This window comes from Tachysurus fulvidraco, chromosome 7, assembly GCF_022655615.1.
Source record: "Tachysurus fulvidraco isolate hzauxx_2018 chromosome 7, HZAU_PFXX_2.0, whole genome shotgun sequence".
Classification (NCBI taxonomy): Eukaryota; Metazoa; Chordata; class Actinopteri; order Siluriformes; family Bagridae; genus Tachysurus; species Tachysurus fulvidraco.
Window position 1 is genome coordinate 12,017,432 of NC_062524.1, and position 14,424 is coordinate 12,031,855.

Genomic DNA, 14,424 nt, shown 5'->3' on the forward strand with positions numbered 1-14,424 from the left:
ATGGAGTATTTGCAGCATTGGCAGGCAGAGCAAGACCCTAGTAGACCTCACTTGCTTCTTGGCCTGAGGTTTTTTATTGCTTTGAATGCTTCCTACATTTAGCTGGTTGTCCACTTGTGGACAGTTTCCCTTTTGGCAAGTTGGTAGCCCAGACAACAACCTTTTTGCTTTGTTCACTCAACTGCAGGTTTAAGGACAAAGCTACATAAATGATTTGCTACTGTATAGAACACAACACAGATGTTGGAGATGGTCTCCCAGGCGTTGATATATATGACTTCATCATGAAGGTAGGCTGCTCAACACTCTTCACTCTTCATGTCTGTGACCTGGAATAGACCAAGGGGCAGCATATAACATCCAGTGAGGCCTGTCAGTACCACTTACACAAGTCTAGGGAGGGTATAAATGTAGCTTGCCTAATTATTTCAATGAGGTTTTTATTGTGGGGCATTTCGTAAACATCAAGCTGAGAAAATACATTCATCATTTAACATGCATCATACATTCATCTCAAACAACCATCCTTTTTGGGCATAGTGATAATGGGGCTACTTCACTCACTAGATGATGACAACTAGTTTAATGGCTATGGCCCTATCAGTCATTAAGTCACTGTCTATAGTCATTGTTGTATTAGGTTCTTCAAGTGGTGTGCTGGAGCAGCTTGGTCTATCCATGACTCTATTGAAACAGTTCTGGGTATTCACCGAATACACCTTCCATTTTAATTTGTTGGTCCTCTTCTAGGTTTCTCAGCTTTACCTGGCTATGCAGTCTCCACACAACCCTTCATCCTCCACCATAAAGGAATATACCTCTACCGGGTGCTCCTTCTTCAAGAGGCTGACTTGGTAGGTCTTTGCTATTAATTACTATAATCCAATGAATCACATGCACACTTCTCTAATGGGGCATATTTGACAATAATAAAATTAGCAACCGACAAAGGGTTAGGCTTCTGTACTTAGCCATTTTTCAATTTAACAGAATAAGAATGGGAAAGATTATAAGTATGATAAGATAAGATAAGATAAGATTAGATAAGTATGATATAACAAGGACCTACCCATATGGGCTCATAATAACAGGATGCTTACTTAAGCATTGGTAGTTGGCACATTCAAGAGGCACATTCAGTAAAACCAATGCCTTCATAAATATTCTGCTTTGCCCTCTCTGTTATGACAGATATCTGACTTGGTATATTTAACATTTTTAAATATTAAATCTTTTAAACCCTTTACACAGTAAAAGAAAAGTCTTTATGTCCCCAATGATTATTGATCTTTTTGCTGTGTATTTTTGCAAATGTAACTATATTAGAAATAGCGTAGTTATAATATCTTCCTGCTCAGTCTGAAATCTGTCTACAGAAATAAAATTAAGCAAAGTGTGTACATGTCCTTATGAATTACTTAAGAAATTAAATACTAGCCTTGGTTTACATTGCTAAACAAAAGGCTTAAATACTTAAAATAAGAATCACACACATTCCCATATTCTGCCACCAGAGGTCACTGTCACTCATCGCTCACCTCATTTGCATGTACAAAGTTTTGTTCTCTCTCTCTCTCTCTCTCTCTCTCTCTCTCTCTCTCTCTCTCTCTCTCTCTCTCTCTCTCTCTCTCTCTCTCTCAAAGTAAAATTACAGATACTGAATACAGATTCCCAGTTGACACCTGATATATTTAGAAGACTGAATTCTGCAAAAGGTTTAATTTTTTTAGGGTTGAGAGAACATTATTTGTCAAACTAATAGTAAAGCTGTTTGCTTATTAAAGGTCATTTAGCCAACAGGTTTCTGTGCTTTTTAGGAGAATTCTATCTTAGTGATTCACTGGTATGCTGTGTGATATCAGGTGCAGTCACTATGCATGCATTCGTCATATTTCATTTATAACAGAACAGATTCTGAACACGGATAAGGTTTTTAAAATGGACAGATTTGCTTTGCTGTGCAAGCCCCTCCTCTTCAGTCTCTAATATAAACTCCCCTACACAACACACATACATGTACACACACACACACACACACACACACACACACACACACACACACACACACACACACACACACACACCATCTTGTTCTGTTCTCGACTTTAGAATGCACTGTTGCCATGGAGACAGTATGGCGCACACTCTCGTTATCCCTTTTCTCTTTTTTATACACTCCTCTCTCCTTTGTGAATGTGAGACATAACTGATTCTCTTGTGTCTTTAGCCTTCAAGATGCACAAGCCCGACTTTGTTCACATTTTGCTGGATTCCAAAAGTGTGTTGCCTTGTTTGTCTTTGATTGTCTCAGTTCAAGTGTTTGAATAATTTCAGGAGGTCTACACGAATTGTTGCCATTATATTCTTCTAAGAAGACAAAAGAAACAAAACATAGAAAATTTACTCCCACCCACAGGCAAGAAAACAGGGGAGAACGAAAGAGAGCGAGAGAGGGAGGGAGAATGCGTGTGAGAGAGAGACAGGAAGAGAGACAGAGGGTAAGAGAGGGAGAACAGTCGATGGATGCTGCTTGGACAGATTGGGTGGTATATTCTGCATGCTGCAGGTATGGATGGCAAAGGAAGACACATTCCTCCAGGTAACCACACGTCTACATACAAAAACATTCACTTTAATGTCTTCTTGATGTAAGATTTGGCCACTCAGATTTGCTCATGCTTTGGTTTAGTAAATATTTTGAACTGAGTGTGTACAGGGCTCTATCTACTAATGTTCCAATATACTGTATGCTCTCAATCGGTGGTCTGTCTGCAAATCTTCTTCTTCTTCTTCTTCTTCTTCTTCTTCTTCTTCTTCTTCTTCTTCTTCTTCTTCTTCTTCTTCTACTTCTTTCAAATATTTAACTGTCCAGTTACGTATATATGTCCATTTGTTGTTGTTTTTTTTTTTCAAATGTTCCCATATGATCCTGAAATTTAATCATCAGTAATCTAAAAAAATAATCTTTGAGGAACATTTTGACCTTTACATGGACATTTCAGGTGAATTGTGAAATGTTATTCGATGTGATATGTGAATCCCTTTTACTGCAGATAAGAGCTACTATCCTTGGTAGCATTAATATGACCGGACATGTCTGTTTTAAGTCAGTTCTAGCGTTAGTTGTAAACAATGTACTGATATTGAAATATAAAAAAACAGTAATAATACATTTCATTTGCTTATTCCCTATAGGGATTTTGACAGATAGCTTGATTTAAAGTTTATTTTGGATGTCTACGTTCTATGTCTGTGCTCTCTGACTACCATATCATAAATGATTAATTTTTTTTCTCTCTTTAATAACTTTTTTCCTTTTAAACATATACATTTTATAAGATGAGATTTGTCAGCGATTTCTGATTGGCTCTCCAAATCGACGGTTTAGGAGACAGAGCGGATGAGTGGAAGCATTCCTGTATGCTGATTAGTTAAGGTTCTTTGATTACCCAACGTTTTGACGTCACTGCAATCAGCTTATGAAGCAGTCTCAAGCTTGAACGCATTTAATACTCAGTAGAGAATCGTTCAAGATTCAAGAAGAGTTGTTAGGGTCGAGTCAGTGTGAGATGACAAAGTAGAAGATGACAAAAAAGAAAAACAACAAATCTACCTGTGTTTATATTCACTCTTTAACTGTGACTGTGGAGCAGCAAATGTACAGAAAACTTTTTTATAGAAATGCTGTAGTTTACAAGGGAAAAAAGCTGCCGTGGCTCAATTAAATTTATGAATTTATGGAATTTTGACATTCACTAGCCAGTAAAACTTACCAGTAGATCATCAGTGTTTATACTAAAGTTCATGCAACTGGTGGTTAGTGTGTTTGTGCCACAACTGGAGAAGGTGTTTATATTAGAATATACATGTTTTTTAGATCATATTTTAACATATTAATACTAGGTCATGGTCCTAGATTCTGGTATTTTCTAGCTTTTCCGAAGAGTCACGGTGATGATATGACGAGTTATAACAGGTTAAAGGGGTCATTCAGCACTCACTTTGTTTTCAGTGTAATTATATGAGACGAACACGGTCATGTAAGCTAAGAAGTAGCCTTCATACTACCCTGCTGCTGGGAATCCTCTGCTTTCAAGCAGCTGTCTAGATCTGAAAGCAGAAACGAGGGAATCTAAAAAGGACAAAAGAATCTTCTAAAAGAATATGATAGGTATTTTTAATATAAAAAAAAGGCTGCTCAGGACTTTTCCTTTTAATTCCGTAAACATATGTAATTTGCATATTTCTGTGATTTAATTTCAGAAATCTACAGTGATTTTTCTACCTAGTAAAAGATTAGCATTGTTTAAACTAGATTTTAAAGGTGTACAGTATATTGCTAATCAGGTCCTCATTTACACCCTTGTGGTTGTGTAAATGTACAAATCTCATCTTTATTAGTCAGTTTCATTTTCGACTTCTTGTCTGGTTGTCAGTTTGACCGATAACCAAATCGGTCAAAATCGATCATCTTTAATCATAACAAATGAATTAAGCCGTTTTTCAACCAATTAATTATATAATGGGGCAGTGGTGTGGTGGTTCAAGCGGTTAAGGCTCTGGGTTGCTCAGGGTTCAAACCCCAGCACTGCCAGGCTGACACTGTTGGGCCCTTGAGCAAGGCGCTTAACCCTCACTGCTCCAGTGGTGCTGTATCATGTCTGACCCTGAGCTCTGACCCCAAGATTGATTGTTGATTCCGATTGATTATACCAATCGGAACCTTGTACTAACTTTGATTAAATTTCAATGTGTAATGTGTATATGTGAACCAAAATGCTGTAGGATTTTTTTCAGCTGAGTTCATTTAGGTTCATTTAGGTTCATTTTGATACAAGAGGCAGTGCCGTGAGCTGCTCTGGAGGTTTGGGCAGACGGGCTACTCACTACATGTGTTTAAGGTTATTTTATATCAACACTGAAACATGCTAGACAGGATTTTATTCATTTTGGTAGTCAGATGGAAACTTGCCATGAATAAAAAAGTGCCTATTAGTAGAATTAACTTTGGAAAAAGGTTTCAGTGTTTACTCAGTTCTTCGGCAGCTCGTCCTTAGACCTTGAATAGCACTAACTGCTCTCCTACATTTCTGAGCTTACTGACACCCATGATTGGTTCGTGACACTCTGATGAGATAGAAATTAAAGCCAGCCCTTCCCACTTAGTGATCATGGCCAATTACCCTCTCCTGGATTGCTTGCCTGCATGGACACATTGATACCATGATACCATGCTGTAAGGTTTAAGCCTCAGCACTGCCAAGCTGCACTGATGGGCCCCTGAACAAGGCCCTTAACCCTCAGCGCCAGGGGCGCTGTATCGTGGCTGACCCTCTGGTCTGACACCAACATCCAAAGATGGATTATGCAAAGAAAGAATCATTTTATGTTTCCTTCAATTGAATTTTTTTGTTTTCCCTCTAGTCCTATCTTCAGTTTTGTACCTAACCTAAAATACCTTCTCTTGTGTGATTCTGTCCACCTCTGGCAGCAATGGTATGGTGTGAGAGAGGCATCCAGGTGCTTCTCACCACTGTGGGTGCCTTTGCTGCATTTGCCCTGATGACAGTGGCCATCGGCACAGACTATTGGCTATACGCACGTGCCTTTATCTGCAACAGCACCGCCAACACCACTCAGGATGACCCTCACAACAAGGACAAGAAAGACCCTGGAGCCCTCACCCACTCTGGCCTCTGGAGGATCTGCTGCCTTGAAGGTACATTATATGCATCTTTATATCTTCAACTACCACTGGGATGTAGTATTCCACTCAATTCCACTGGACTACAAACTGTTGTAGAAAGGACATTATTTACATTTGCATTTTTCCTGTTCAGTGTCACGCAAATGAGGACGAGGTTCACTTCAGCGTCTGGTTCCTCTCAAGATTTCTTCCTCATATCTCAGGGAGCTTTTTGTCATCACCGTCACCTCAGGCTTGATCATTAGGGATAAATGTTAGAGATAAACAGTAACTTAATTTGTACTTTAAATTTTAACATTTTTTTTGTTTCTATGCTTCTGTAAAGCTGCTTTGAGACAATGTCAGCTGTTAATAGTGTAACAAATGAATAGAATTTAAATAAATTGAATGTGTTAGCTTAGTGCTTAAGTTGTTGGGCTACAGATTGGGAAGTTGTGATTCCGGAACCCCTGGTCCAACAAGCTGCCACTGCTGGGCCCTTGAGCAAGGCCCTTAACCCTCAGTTGTATAAAATGTATGTTGCTCTGGTTAAGGGTGGGAAAAAGAAGTGTGTTTCTGAAACTGAAGAATATGCACATGTGCATCTTCTGGTCTTTATGCTCTTGCACATGCTCTTTAAGCATTGAGTCCTAAAGCAAAGGTCATAAGTTTAAGTATACTTCTTGAGCACAGAATTTTATACAACTTATACTATAGATAGTGGGCAGTGGTAGTGCAAGTGGTTAAGGCTCTGGGAGGAAGTTTGGGGTTCATCCAGCACAGCCAAGCTGCTACTGTTGGGCCCTTGATCAAGGCCCTTATCCCTCTCTGGTCCAATGATGCTATATCATGACACACCCTGTGCTCTGACCCCAACCTCAAAAGTTGGTATATGTGAAGAGAGAATTTCACTGTGCTGTAATGTAGATGTGACAAAAAAGTCTTCTTCTTCTTCTTCTTCTTCTTCTTCTTCTTCTTCTTCTTCTTCTTCTTCTTCTTCTCCTCCTCCTCCTTCTTCTTTTCTATACAACATTGCCTTTGTGCTACAAATGGAGAAGGATTTAACAGCTACGGCTCTGCATAGCAAATCCCCCTGTAACTTTAGCGGCTAATTAGGAATCTGCTCTGATCCTTATAATAATTGTGTTATATTTAAAAAATCATAATTACAATTTGCTTAACCCATTTGTTTTGTTTTTTCAGGGTTAAAAAGAGGCATGTGCTCCCAGATCAACCATTTCCCAGAGGATGCTGATTATGACCAGGACGCTGCAGAATACCTCTTACGTGAGTTGCTTGTGTTTGTGGCACTGATGTTTTTGAGCCTTAAAATAAAAGCAGACAAACTTTAGAGACTTCACTGATCTTTCACCTATTATATTCTCTAATTCTGGGCTTTCCTTCCCTCTTATGTTACCAGGTGTAGTCAGGGCCTCTAGTATATTCCCCATTCTCAGTGCTATACTGTTGCTGCTAGGTGGAGTTTGTGTTGCATCCAGTCGCTTCTACAAGAGCAAGAGACACATTATCTTGGGAGCTGGCATTCTGTTCGTGGTAGCAGGTAGGAAAAATAAGGACTACACACAATGTTATGTTTCTAAGTTAAATGTGGGGTCTCCGATGTTTGAAAGCCAATGTTGACATTTGAAATCACCAAAACAAACACGCCCCTAACCCAAATGGGTCCCACCCCTGTATTGATAGCTCCGCCCACACATACATACATAACCCAGGCAACTAATGGAAAGAAATGTGTTTATCATAGCTGAAGGGAAGAACATCACAATTGCAGATAAACAAACAAGCAAAAACGACGCAAGCATAAAGGACGGCATATATTAGTTCTGTGAAACAAAGCAAAACCAACATTACTCACCTATCGAGAAGGAAAAAAGCAACCTTAAGTAAAGTTGGCCGCATATTCACAGATTCGAGTTTCCCGAGTCAATAACTCCTGAGCTAAATGCTGTTACAACGCATTACATGCTGTTACAACGCATTACTCTACATTACTATGATAGAAAAGAGGTGTTATTTGTGTAGTAACAGCGTTTAGCTCAGGAGTTATTGACTCGGGAAACAAATCTGTGAATATGCGGTGAACAACCTCCAAGATCCCAACTTGTCTGGCTTTAAAGCAGCTCACTCTACAGAGACAGCCCTTTTGGATGTCTCTGAGAAGCTGCATACTGCTAGATCAGCCAAACTGTCATCCGTCCTTATCCTCCTTGACCTTTCAGCAGCGTTTGATACGGTCAACAAGACTCTCTTATCCACCCTCAAGAGTCTTGGGATTTGCGGATCAGCTTGGGAATGGTTTGCCTCCTACCTGGAAGGACGCTCATATCAGGTAACATGGAGGGGAGTGACATCTGCTCCACGCAGACTCTCCACTGGCGTCCCACAGGGCTCAGTACTTCGTCCTTTTCTTTTCTCCCTGTATACTCACTCTCTTGGGGAAGTTTTTTCATCACATGGGTTCTCTTACCACTGCTATGCTGATGATACACAACTTATCTTCTCTTTCCCACCCTCAAATGCCACAGCTTCTGACCGGATCTCAGCATGTCTGGCAGAAATTTCATCATGGATGACTGCTCATCAGTTAAAGCTCAATCCTAGCAAAACTGAACTGCTGTTCATCCCAGGTCATTTATCCCCAGGTCATGATCTTGCTATATCCTTGCACAACGATCTGATCTCCCCTTCAGCCACAGCTCGCAACCTTGGGGTAAATTTTGGACAATCAACTGTCCTTTTCCTCTCATGTTGCTAATGTGACTCGCTCATGTCGGTTTCTTCTCTACAACATTAGAAGGATTCGGCCATTTTTGTCCACACAGACTGCTCAGGTACTTGTTCAGTCTCTTGTCATTTCTAGACTGGATTACTGCAATGCACTGCTGGCAGGTCTACCTATGAACGCAATCCGTCCTCTGCAAATGATCCAAAATGCAGCTGCCTGGCTTGTTTTCAACCTGCCAAAGTTCTCGCATACCACCCTGCTGCTGCGATCCCTCCACTGGCTTCCGGTAGCTGCACGCATCCGATTCAAAACACTGATGCTGGCCTACAAAGCCAAAAATGGACCAGCTCCCTCTTACCTCAAAGCCCTCATCATTCCTCGCACTGCACCCCGCAACCTCCGATCTACCAGCACTGCTCGACTGGTTCCACCATCTCTCAGGGTAAGAGGTAAGTATACTACAAGACTCTTCTCTGTTCTGGCACCAAGGTGGTGGAATGAACTTCCCTAGAGGTCCGGACAGCTGAGTCACTGGCTATTTTCAAGTGGCGGTTGAAGACCTACTTAATCAAGAAACACTTCAACTAGCACTTCTTTCCTTATTTTTTTGCATTTAAAAAACAAAACAAAAAAAAAAAAAAAAACCTTTTGACACTTTTTCATTGTAACTTTGAACAAATGTTTTAAACTCATGGTATCTTAAGTATGTAACCTAGTGAACCAGCATTAATGTATTCAGTGTTAGAGATTTAAGCAATTATGTACGTCGCTCTGGATAAGGGCGTCTGCCAAATGCTGTAAATGTAAATGTAAATGTAAACTTCCCGCTCCTTCAGTTCTCTCCAGCACTGGAAAGCTGATCCTATATCAACACGGGTCCTACTTCTTGCCTTCTCGTAAGCCTTTCTTCACTTTCTTTGTTTTTATCCTCCATGCCAATGTTAAAACTGCTTCCTGCTAATGTCACACATGTGCACTGAACACTCTCTCCGCCCATATTGACAAGACATGCCCCTTTTGCTCATTGGCTCATTTCTACACATTTGTTTTGATTTTTGTTTTGTTTGTAATCCCGACTCAGTTTTCTGAAGCTTTTCTCAAACAACAGAGACTCCACCTTTAAATGTTGAAATGTAAAATGTTCACTCTTTAATATATAATAAATCAATCAAATATCTCATCAACTGTTTTCAGGTGGATGGTACATCCTGCTTGTAAATATCTCTTAATGCACTTTTCAGCTTCAAGTACACGCTCTCTTAATTGGAGAGAACAATTATGGAAATTAATGTCATTTTGGTCCATTTGAAACTGTCTGACGCTACGACTCCTGTGTAAAACCAACCACAAGGAGTTCCCATGGGTCAATAGTAAGATTTTTTTTGTTTGGAAAATGAAGACAACCAAACAGAATGAAATCTTCCAAAAGGAATATCAGGAATGGATCAGTGGATCGTAGTAGGAGCTCTGCTGAGCTAATGAAGACTCCTCAGCTCCCTTTGACATGTAATATTTTAGGAGTACTTAAGAGTCACTGACAAGAGAGCAACAATGGTGCTGAATTGCCTTCTGATACCTTGCTAGAAATTGGTCAACTGCAAGAAGTGCTGTACCTCCTTAAGGGACACTGTTACACACTGAGACACGATGTTCTATCAGTGTAGTACACTGTCTGTTTTTTTGTTATGTACCCTTTGCCAATGTGCTCCCTTATAAGTAAAGTCTGGGGTGAAAGGAATATATTCAGAAAAATATTCAAAATAATAATGTACACCCTGTTATCAATCTGACTATGGCTAGATAAAATCTATCATTCTGAGCCTTAACCGTACCACTAGCTTTGGCCATGGTAGGTTTATGTAACAGATGTGCTATCACTAATATGCACCCAAAAAGTCCTTTCTGTGTGGTAACCATGGCATACTCTATGTGCTGTCAATCAAAATGACACTAGCCATTTGTGGGTGTCTCTGAGCACATGCATGTGGATGAAGGCAGATAGCAATTACCTATAAATGTGTTATAATGCCCTGTGGTGCAGCATGAGCAGCAGCTCAAAAAGATGCAGTTGGCTGGCTTTGCATATATCAGAGGAAGTGTGTGCCTTCATCCTGCACAGCAGGTGGATGTTGTATGATAAGCCTGGCATATGAGAATTGACAAATGAACAAATTGGAAAAAATGAAAAAAAAAGGAAAAAATAAGACTTTGTGTTCGATCAACATCACCATCGTTCCTATGGTTCGTACTGTTGTGTCCACAAAACAACAGACCTGAAGTGATCTTGTATAAGATACACAGCGTGTCTGGTATTTCACAAATCCTAGAACATCTATTAGTGCTATTAGTGCTATATCTACTAATATTAATTAATACAGATTTCAAATTTAGACGATTTAATGATCACAAGAAATTGAGAATACAAGAGGAGTTTACTACATCAAATTTAGGATTATGACACATTGTAAAGGTTTTGGAAGCAAATACAAAGTAGAAACTTTGGGGTTTGTTTATTTATTTATTTATTATTTATTTGTGTGTGTGTGTGTGGGGGGGGTATTTCTATACTGTACTTCCAGTTCATACAGGTTATACATTTATAAATTTACACACATAATGTTTTAAGACTATAATTCATTATAGTTAATTTATTAGCAGTTAAAAATACAAACCAAATAAAAGTCTTTCTTATACATTATATCTAGACACATATAAAACACAAGAATGTATTATATGTATAATAAGCATAAGGAAATGTAAAAAAAAATGATGTGCAAAAAATATTCGGATACTTTGCTAGCAAGTAATTTGTATTTGTTAATTATAAGTAATTCACTTTTCTGCTTTTCATTTCTCTTGGCAAATGGTCATAAGTTCCCATTGTTCGTTTTCTTTGTTTTAAGTTGTGATACATTGCTGCATTCATGTTTCCTTTAATGACATGTAATGCTCTAGTCTTGTTTGCTGTACATACTGTATGGTGTTCCAGGGATCATACGTGCAACCTTTGTTTCTCTAAACATAACTAACTGAATTATTACTGTATGAATTCTGCCCATCTTCAACCCTTTTGATAAAAAAAAAAAGTTGAGAAACAGAACAACTGAGCTTATTGACAGGAGTGTAAAGGGATATTATATAGTTGTACTGATGTAGAAAGATGAGATTTCTCTGTGAAATGAAATGAAATTGGACCAACTGCTGATGTATAAAACAATAATAGAATGTTACATTATTAACAGTGGAATCACATCCTATTAATAAACTGTGATATTCTTCAACAGAATAGATAATATTCCATGTATAAAATGTCTTTTTTTTATCTGACTAGGCCTGAGTAACATCATTGGTGTGATCGTGTACATCTCAGCAGCACTGAGTGACATCTCACCAAAGAAGGACGAAGACAAGAAGTGGCACTACTCCTACGGCTGGTCTTTTTACTTCGGTGGCCTGTCGTTCATCCTAGCTGAGGTGGTGGGTGTGCTAGCCGTTAACATCTACATCGAGCGCAACAAGGAGCTGCGTTGCCGCTCACGTGCTGACCTCTTCCACAGCACTACGTCAGCTGTGCTGCGGCTACCCTCTTACCGCTTCCGGAGGGGCCGCCGTTCCTCACGCTCCAGTTCACGCTCTACAGCTGAACCTCCACGTTCATGTGACCCCTCACCTCCTGGCCTTGGTGTCAAGAACTTCAGCCCACCATTAGCCACCGGCCCACCGCCATTCTCGGTGGCTACATTGCCTAATCCGCACACACATTCGGGAGGAGGCGGAGTTGGGGACATCTCCATGTACACGCTGGGCAGGGAAGGTAAGCCACCAATGTACGGAACAGTGGACCGTGCTTCTCTCTACCAGCTTCACAACTACTTCCCGACAAAGGAAGGAGGAGCAGGGACACTCATGACTGGGACGTTGCCATCGCTTTCCAAATCAAACCTGGCTTCATCAGCTAACGCCCCGTCTTCCTCTGGTCCTGGGGTTCAATCATCCTCACTTACAGCTGGGAATACGGCGACTATGGAGAGGGATAGGGGGCTTGGTACGCTGGATCGGCTGGGGAAAGGTGATAGCAGCAACACCAACACTCTCAACAGGAGAACGACCCCTGTGTAATCCGTGACTCCGGAAAAAAAAAATCATGGTTTGGTTGGGCTGGGGCAGTGGTGGGGGTGGGTTAAGAAAAGAAAACGAAATAGAGTGCTCTTGCTTGGTCAGCTGGCAAAAGGCAATAGCTACAACATCAACGTGATGGACAAGACAGCACTCTTGGTATTTGTTGGGGTTGGGGGTTTGGGAGGCACTCAAAAAGAAAGGCATATAGAAAAAGGACAGATTGGGAGAGATGGTAGAGGAAACATGATGATCTTAACTGAGACAGGCAAGGAGGGTTAGGAAGAGGAAGCGTGGGAGGTATAGAGAGAGAGAGAGAGAGAGAGAGAGAGAGAGAGAGAGAGAGAGAGAGAGAGAGAGAGGATGACTCAGAGTATACTGAGAAAAGAGAAATAAGCCAATCATCCTCTTTTTCTCTCTTCATATCTGTTTTCAAACATGGTGACTTTAGTCATAAATAGAGATACATTCGCACTTTTACTGATTCATGTCAAAATACTTGATGTGCGTGATGGTGGTCTTACTTTGGTCTCTTCTGAGTCCAGTGCTTTATCATCAGGTTTGTGCCTGTTACTTATTTAGCATTCCAATATAGTCACTCTTATTATTGTAGATCTTAATGTTTGGGTTACTGGAATTCCCTTTTGTTATAAGATTTGTTATTTCCTTTATTTAAATTTTGGCATATGAACTAAACTGTGATTTATTTTTTTTCTTGCACACACTGACAATATTTTGTATCATTCTGTGTCAAGGAAGTGCATATTTGTGAGGTTTTGTGACATTATTGGCGTCATCAGTCATCATCATTGTTTTATTATTATTATTATTATTATTATTATTATTATTATTATTATTATTATTATTATTAGTAGTAGTAGTAGTAGTAGTAGTAGTAGTAGTAGTAGTAGTATTATGTCACTTTCACAAAGACAATATGTAGACTTGTGAACCTTTCCTTAATTGTAATTGTAGGTGTATTAATAGTTGGATTCCATATGAATATGTTTGTTTAAATTACTAAAATGAGTCTCCTTAATATTTTTTGCATTGGGTTGAGATGTATGATGAACTGTATACCAGAAAACTGAGTTTCAGGAAAGGACAAAAGTAAAGACAAAGTGTGAAACTTAAGACTTTTGTCAGAGGAGCAATACTTATACCTATAAAACCTCACCAGAAAAGACAAAAAACTATCAAACTATATGAATATGTGTGAGTCTTTTTTTGACAAATAAAACAAAATATATTCTATTAAATGTATTCAATTGATATATATATATATATATATCTATATCTATATATATCTATATATATATATATATATATATCTATATATATATATATATATATATCTATATATGTGAACTATATATTAATTGTATATATTAATTGTATTTTATTATAACAATTATTGATCACACACACACACACACACACACACACACACACACACACACACACACACACACACACACACATATATATATATATATATATAGATAGATAGATATAGATATAGAGATATAGATATATCTATATCTATATATATATCTATATCTATATATATATCTATATCTATATATATATATATATATATATATATATATATATATATATATATATATAAAATTTTCAGACCTAGCATCATCACGGTTGAGAGCTGTTGTCCATCAGAAAGTCATACAACATTATAGCCCCTCCTATTGTACCAATAGCCCCTCCCACTGTACCAATCCTCTCCCATTGAAATGCATCCCCCTTCCACTGTATCCCTACCCCCTGCCCTGGTACCCCTAGTCTCCTTCATTGTACCCACTGTCCCTTTCACTGTACACATAGCCCCTCCCACTCTATACATAGCCCCTCCCACTGC

At 39.1% G+C, this 14,424-nt stretch overlaps 1 protein-coding gene across 1 annotated transcript; it reads left to right on the forward strand.

Moving 5' to 3' along the window:
• The first annotated feature begins 2,137 nt into the window (after positions 1-2,137).
• On the forward strand, positions 2,138-13,752 carry cacng8a (calcium channel, voltage-dependent, gamma subunit 8a). The gene is made up of 5 exons (XM_027143781.2): positions 2,138-2,599; positions 5,492-5,719; positions 6,890-6,973; positions 7,107-7,247; positions 11,764-13,752. The coding sequence occupies exons 1-5, from the start codon at positions 2,524-2,526 to the stop codon at positions 12,549-12,551; spliced, it is 1,317 nt and encodes a 438-aa protein (XP_026999582.1). The 5' UTR covers positions 2,138-2,523; the 3' UTR covers positions 12,552-13,752.
• The last annotated feature ends 672 nt before the right edge of the window (positions 13,753-14,424 follow it).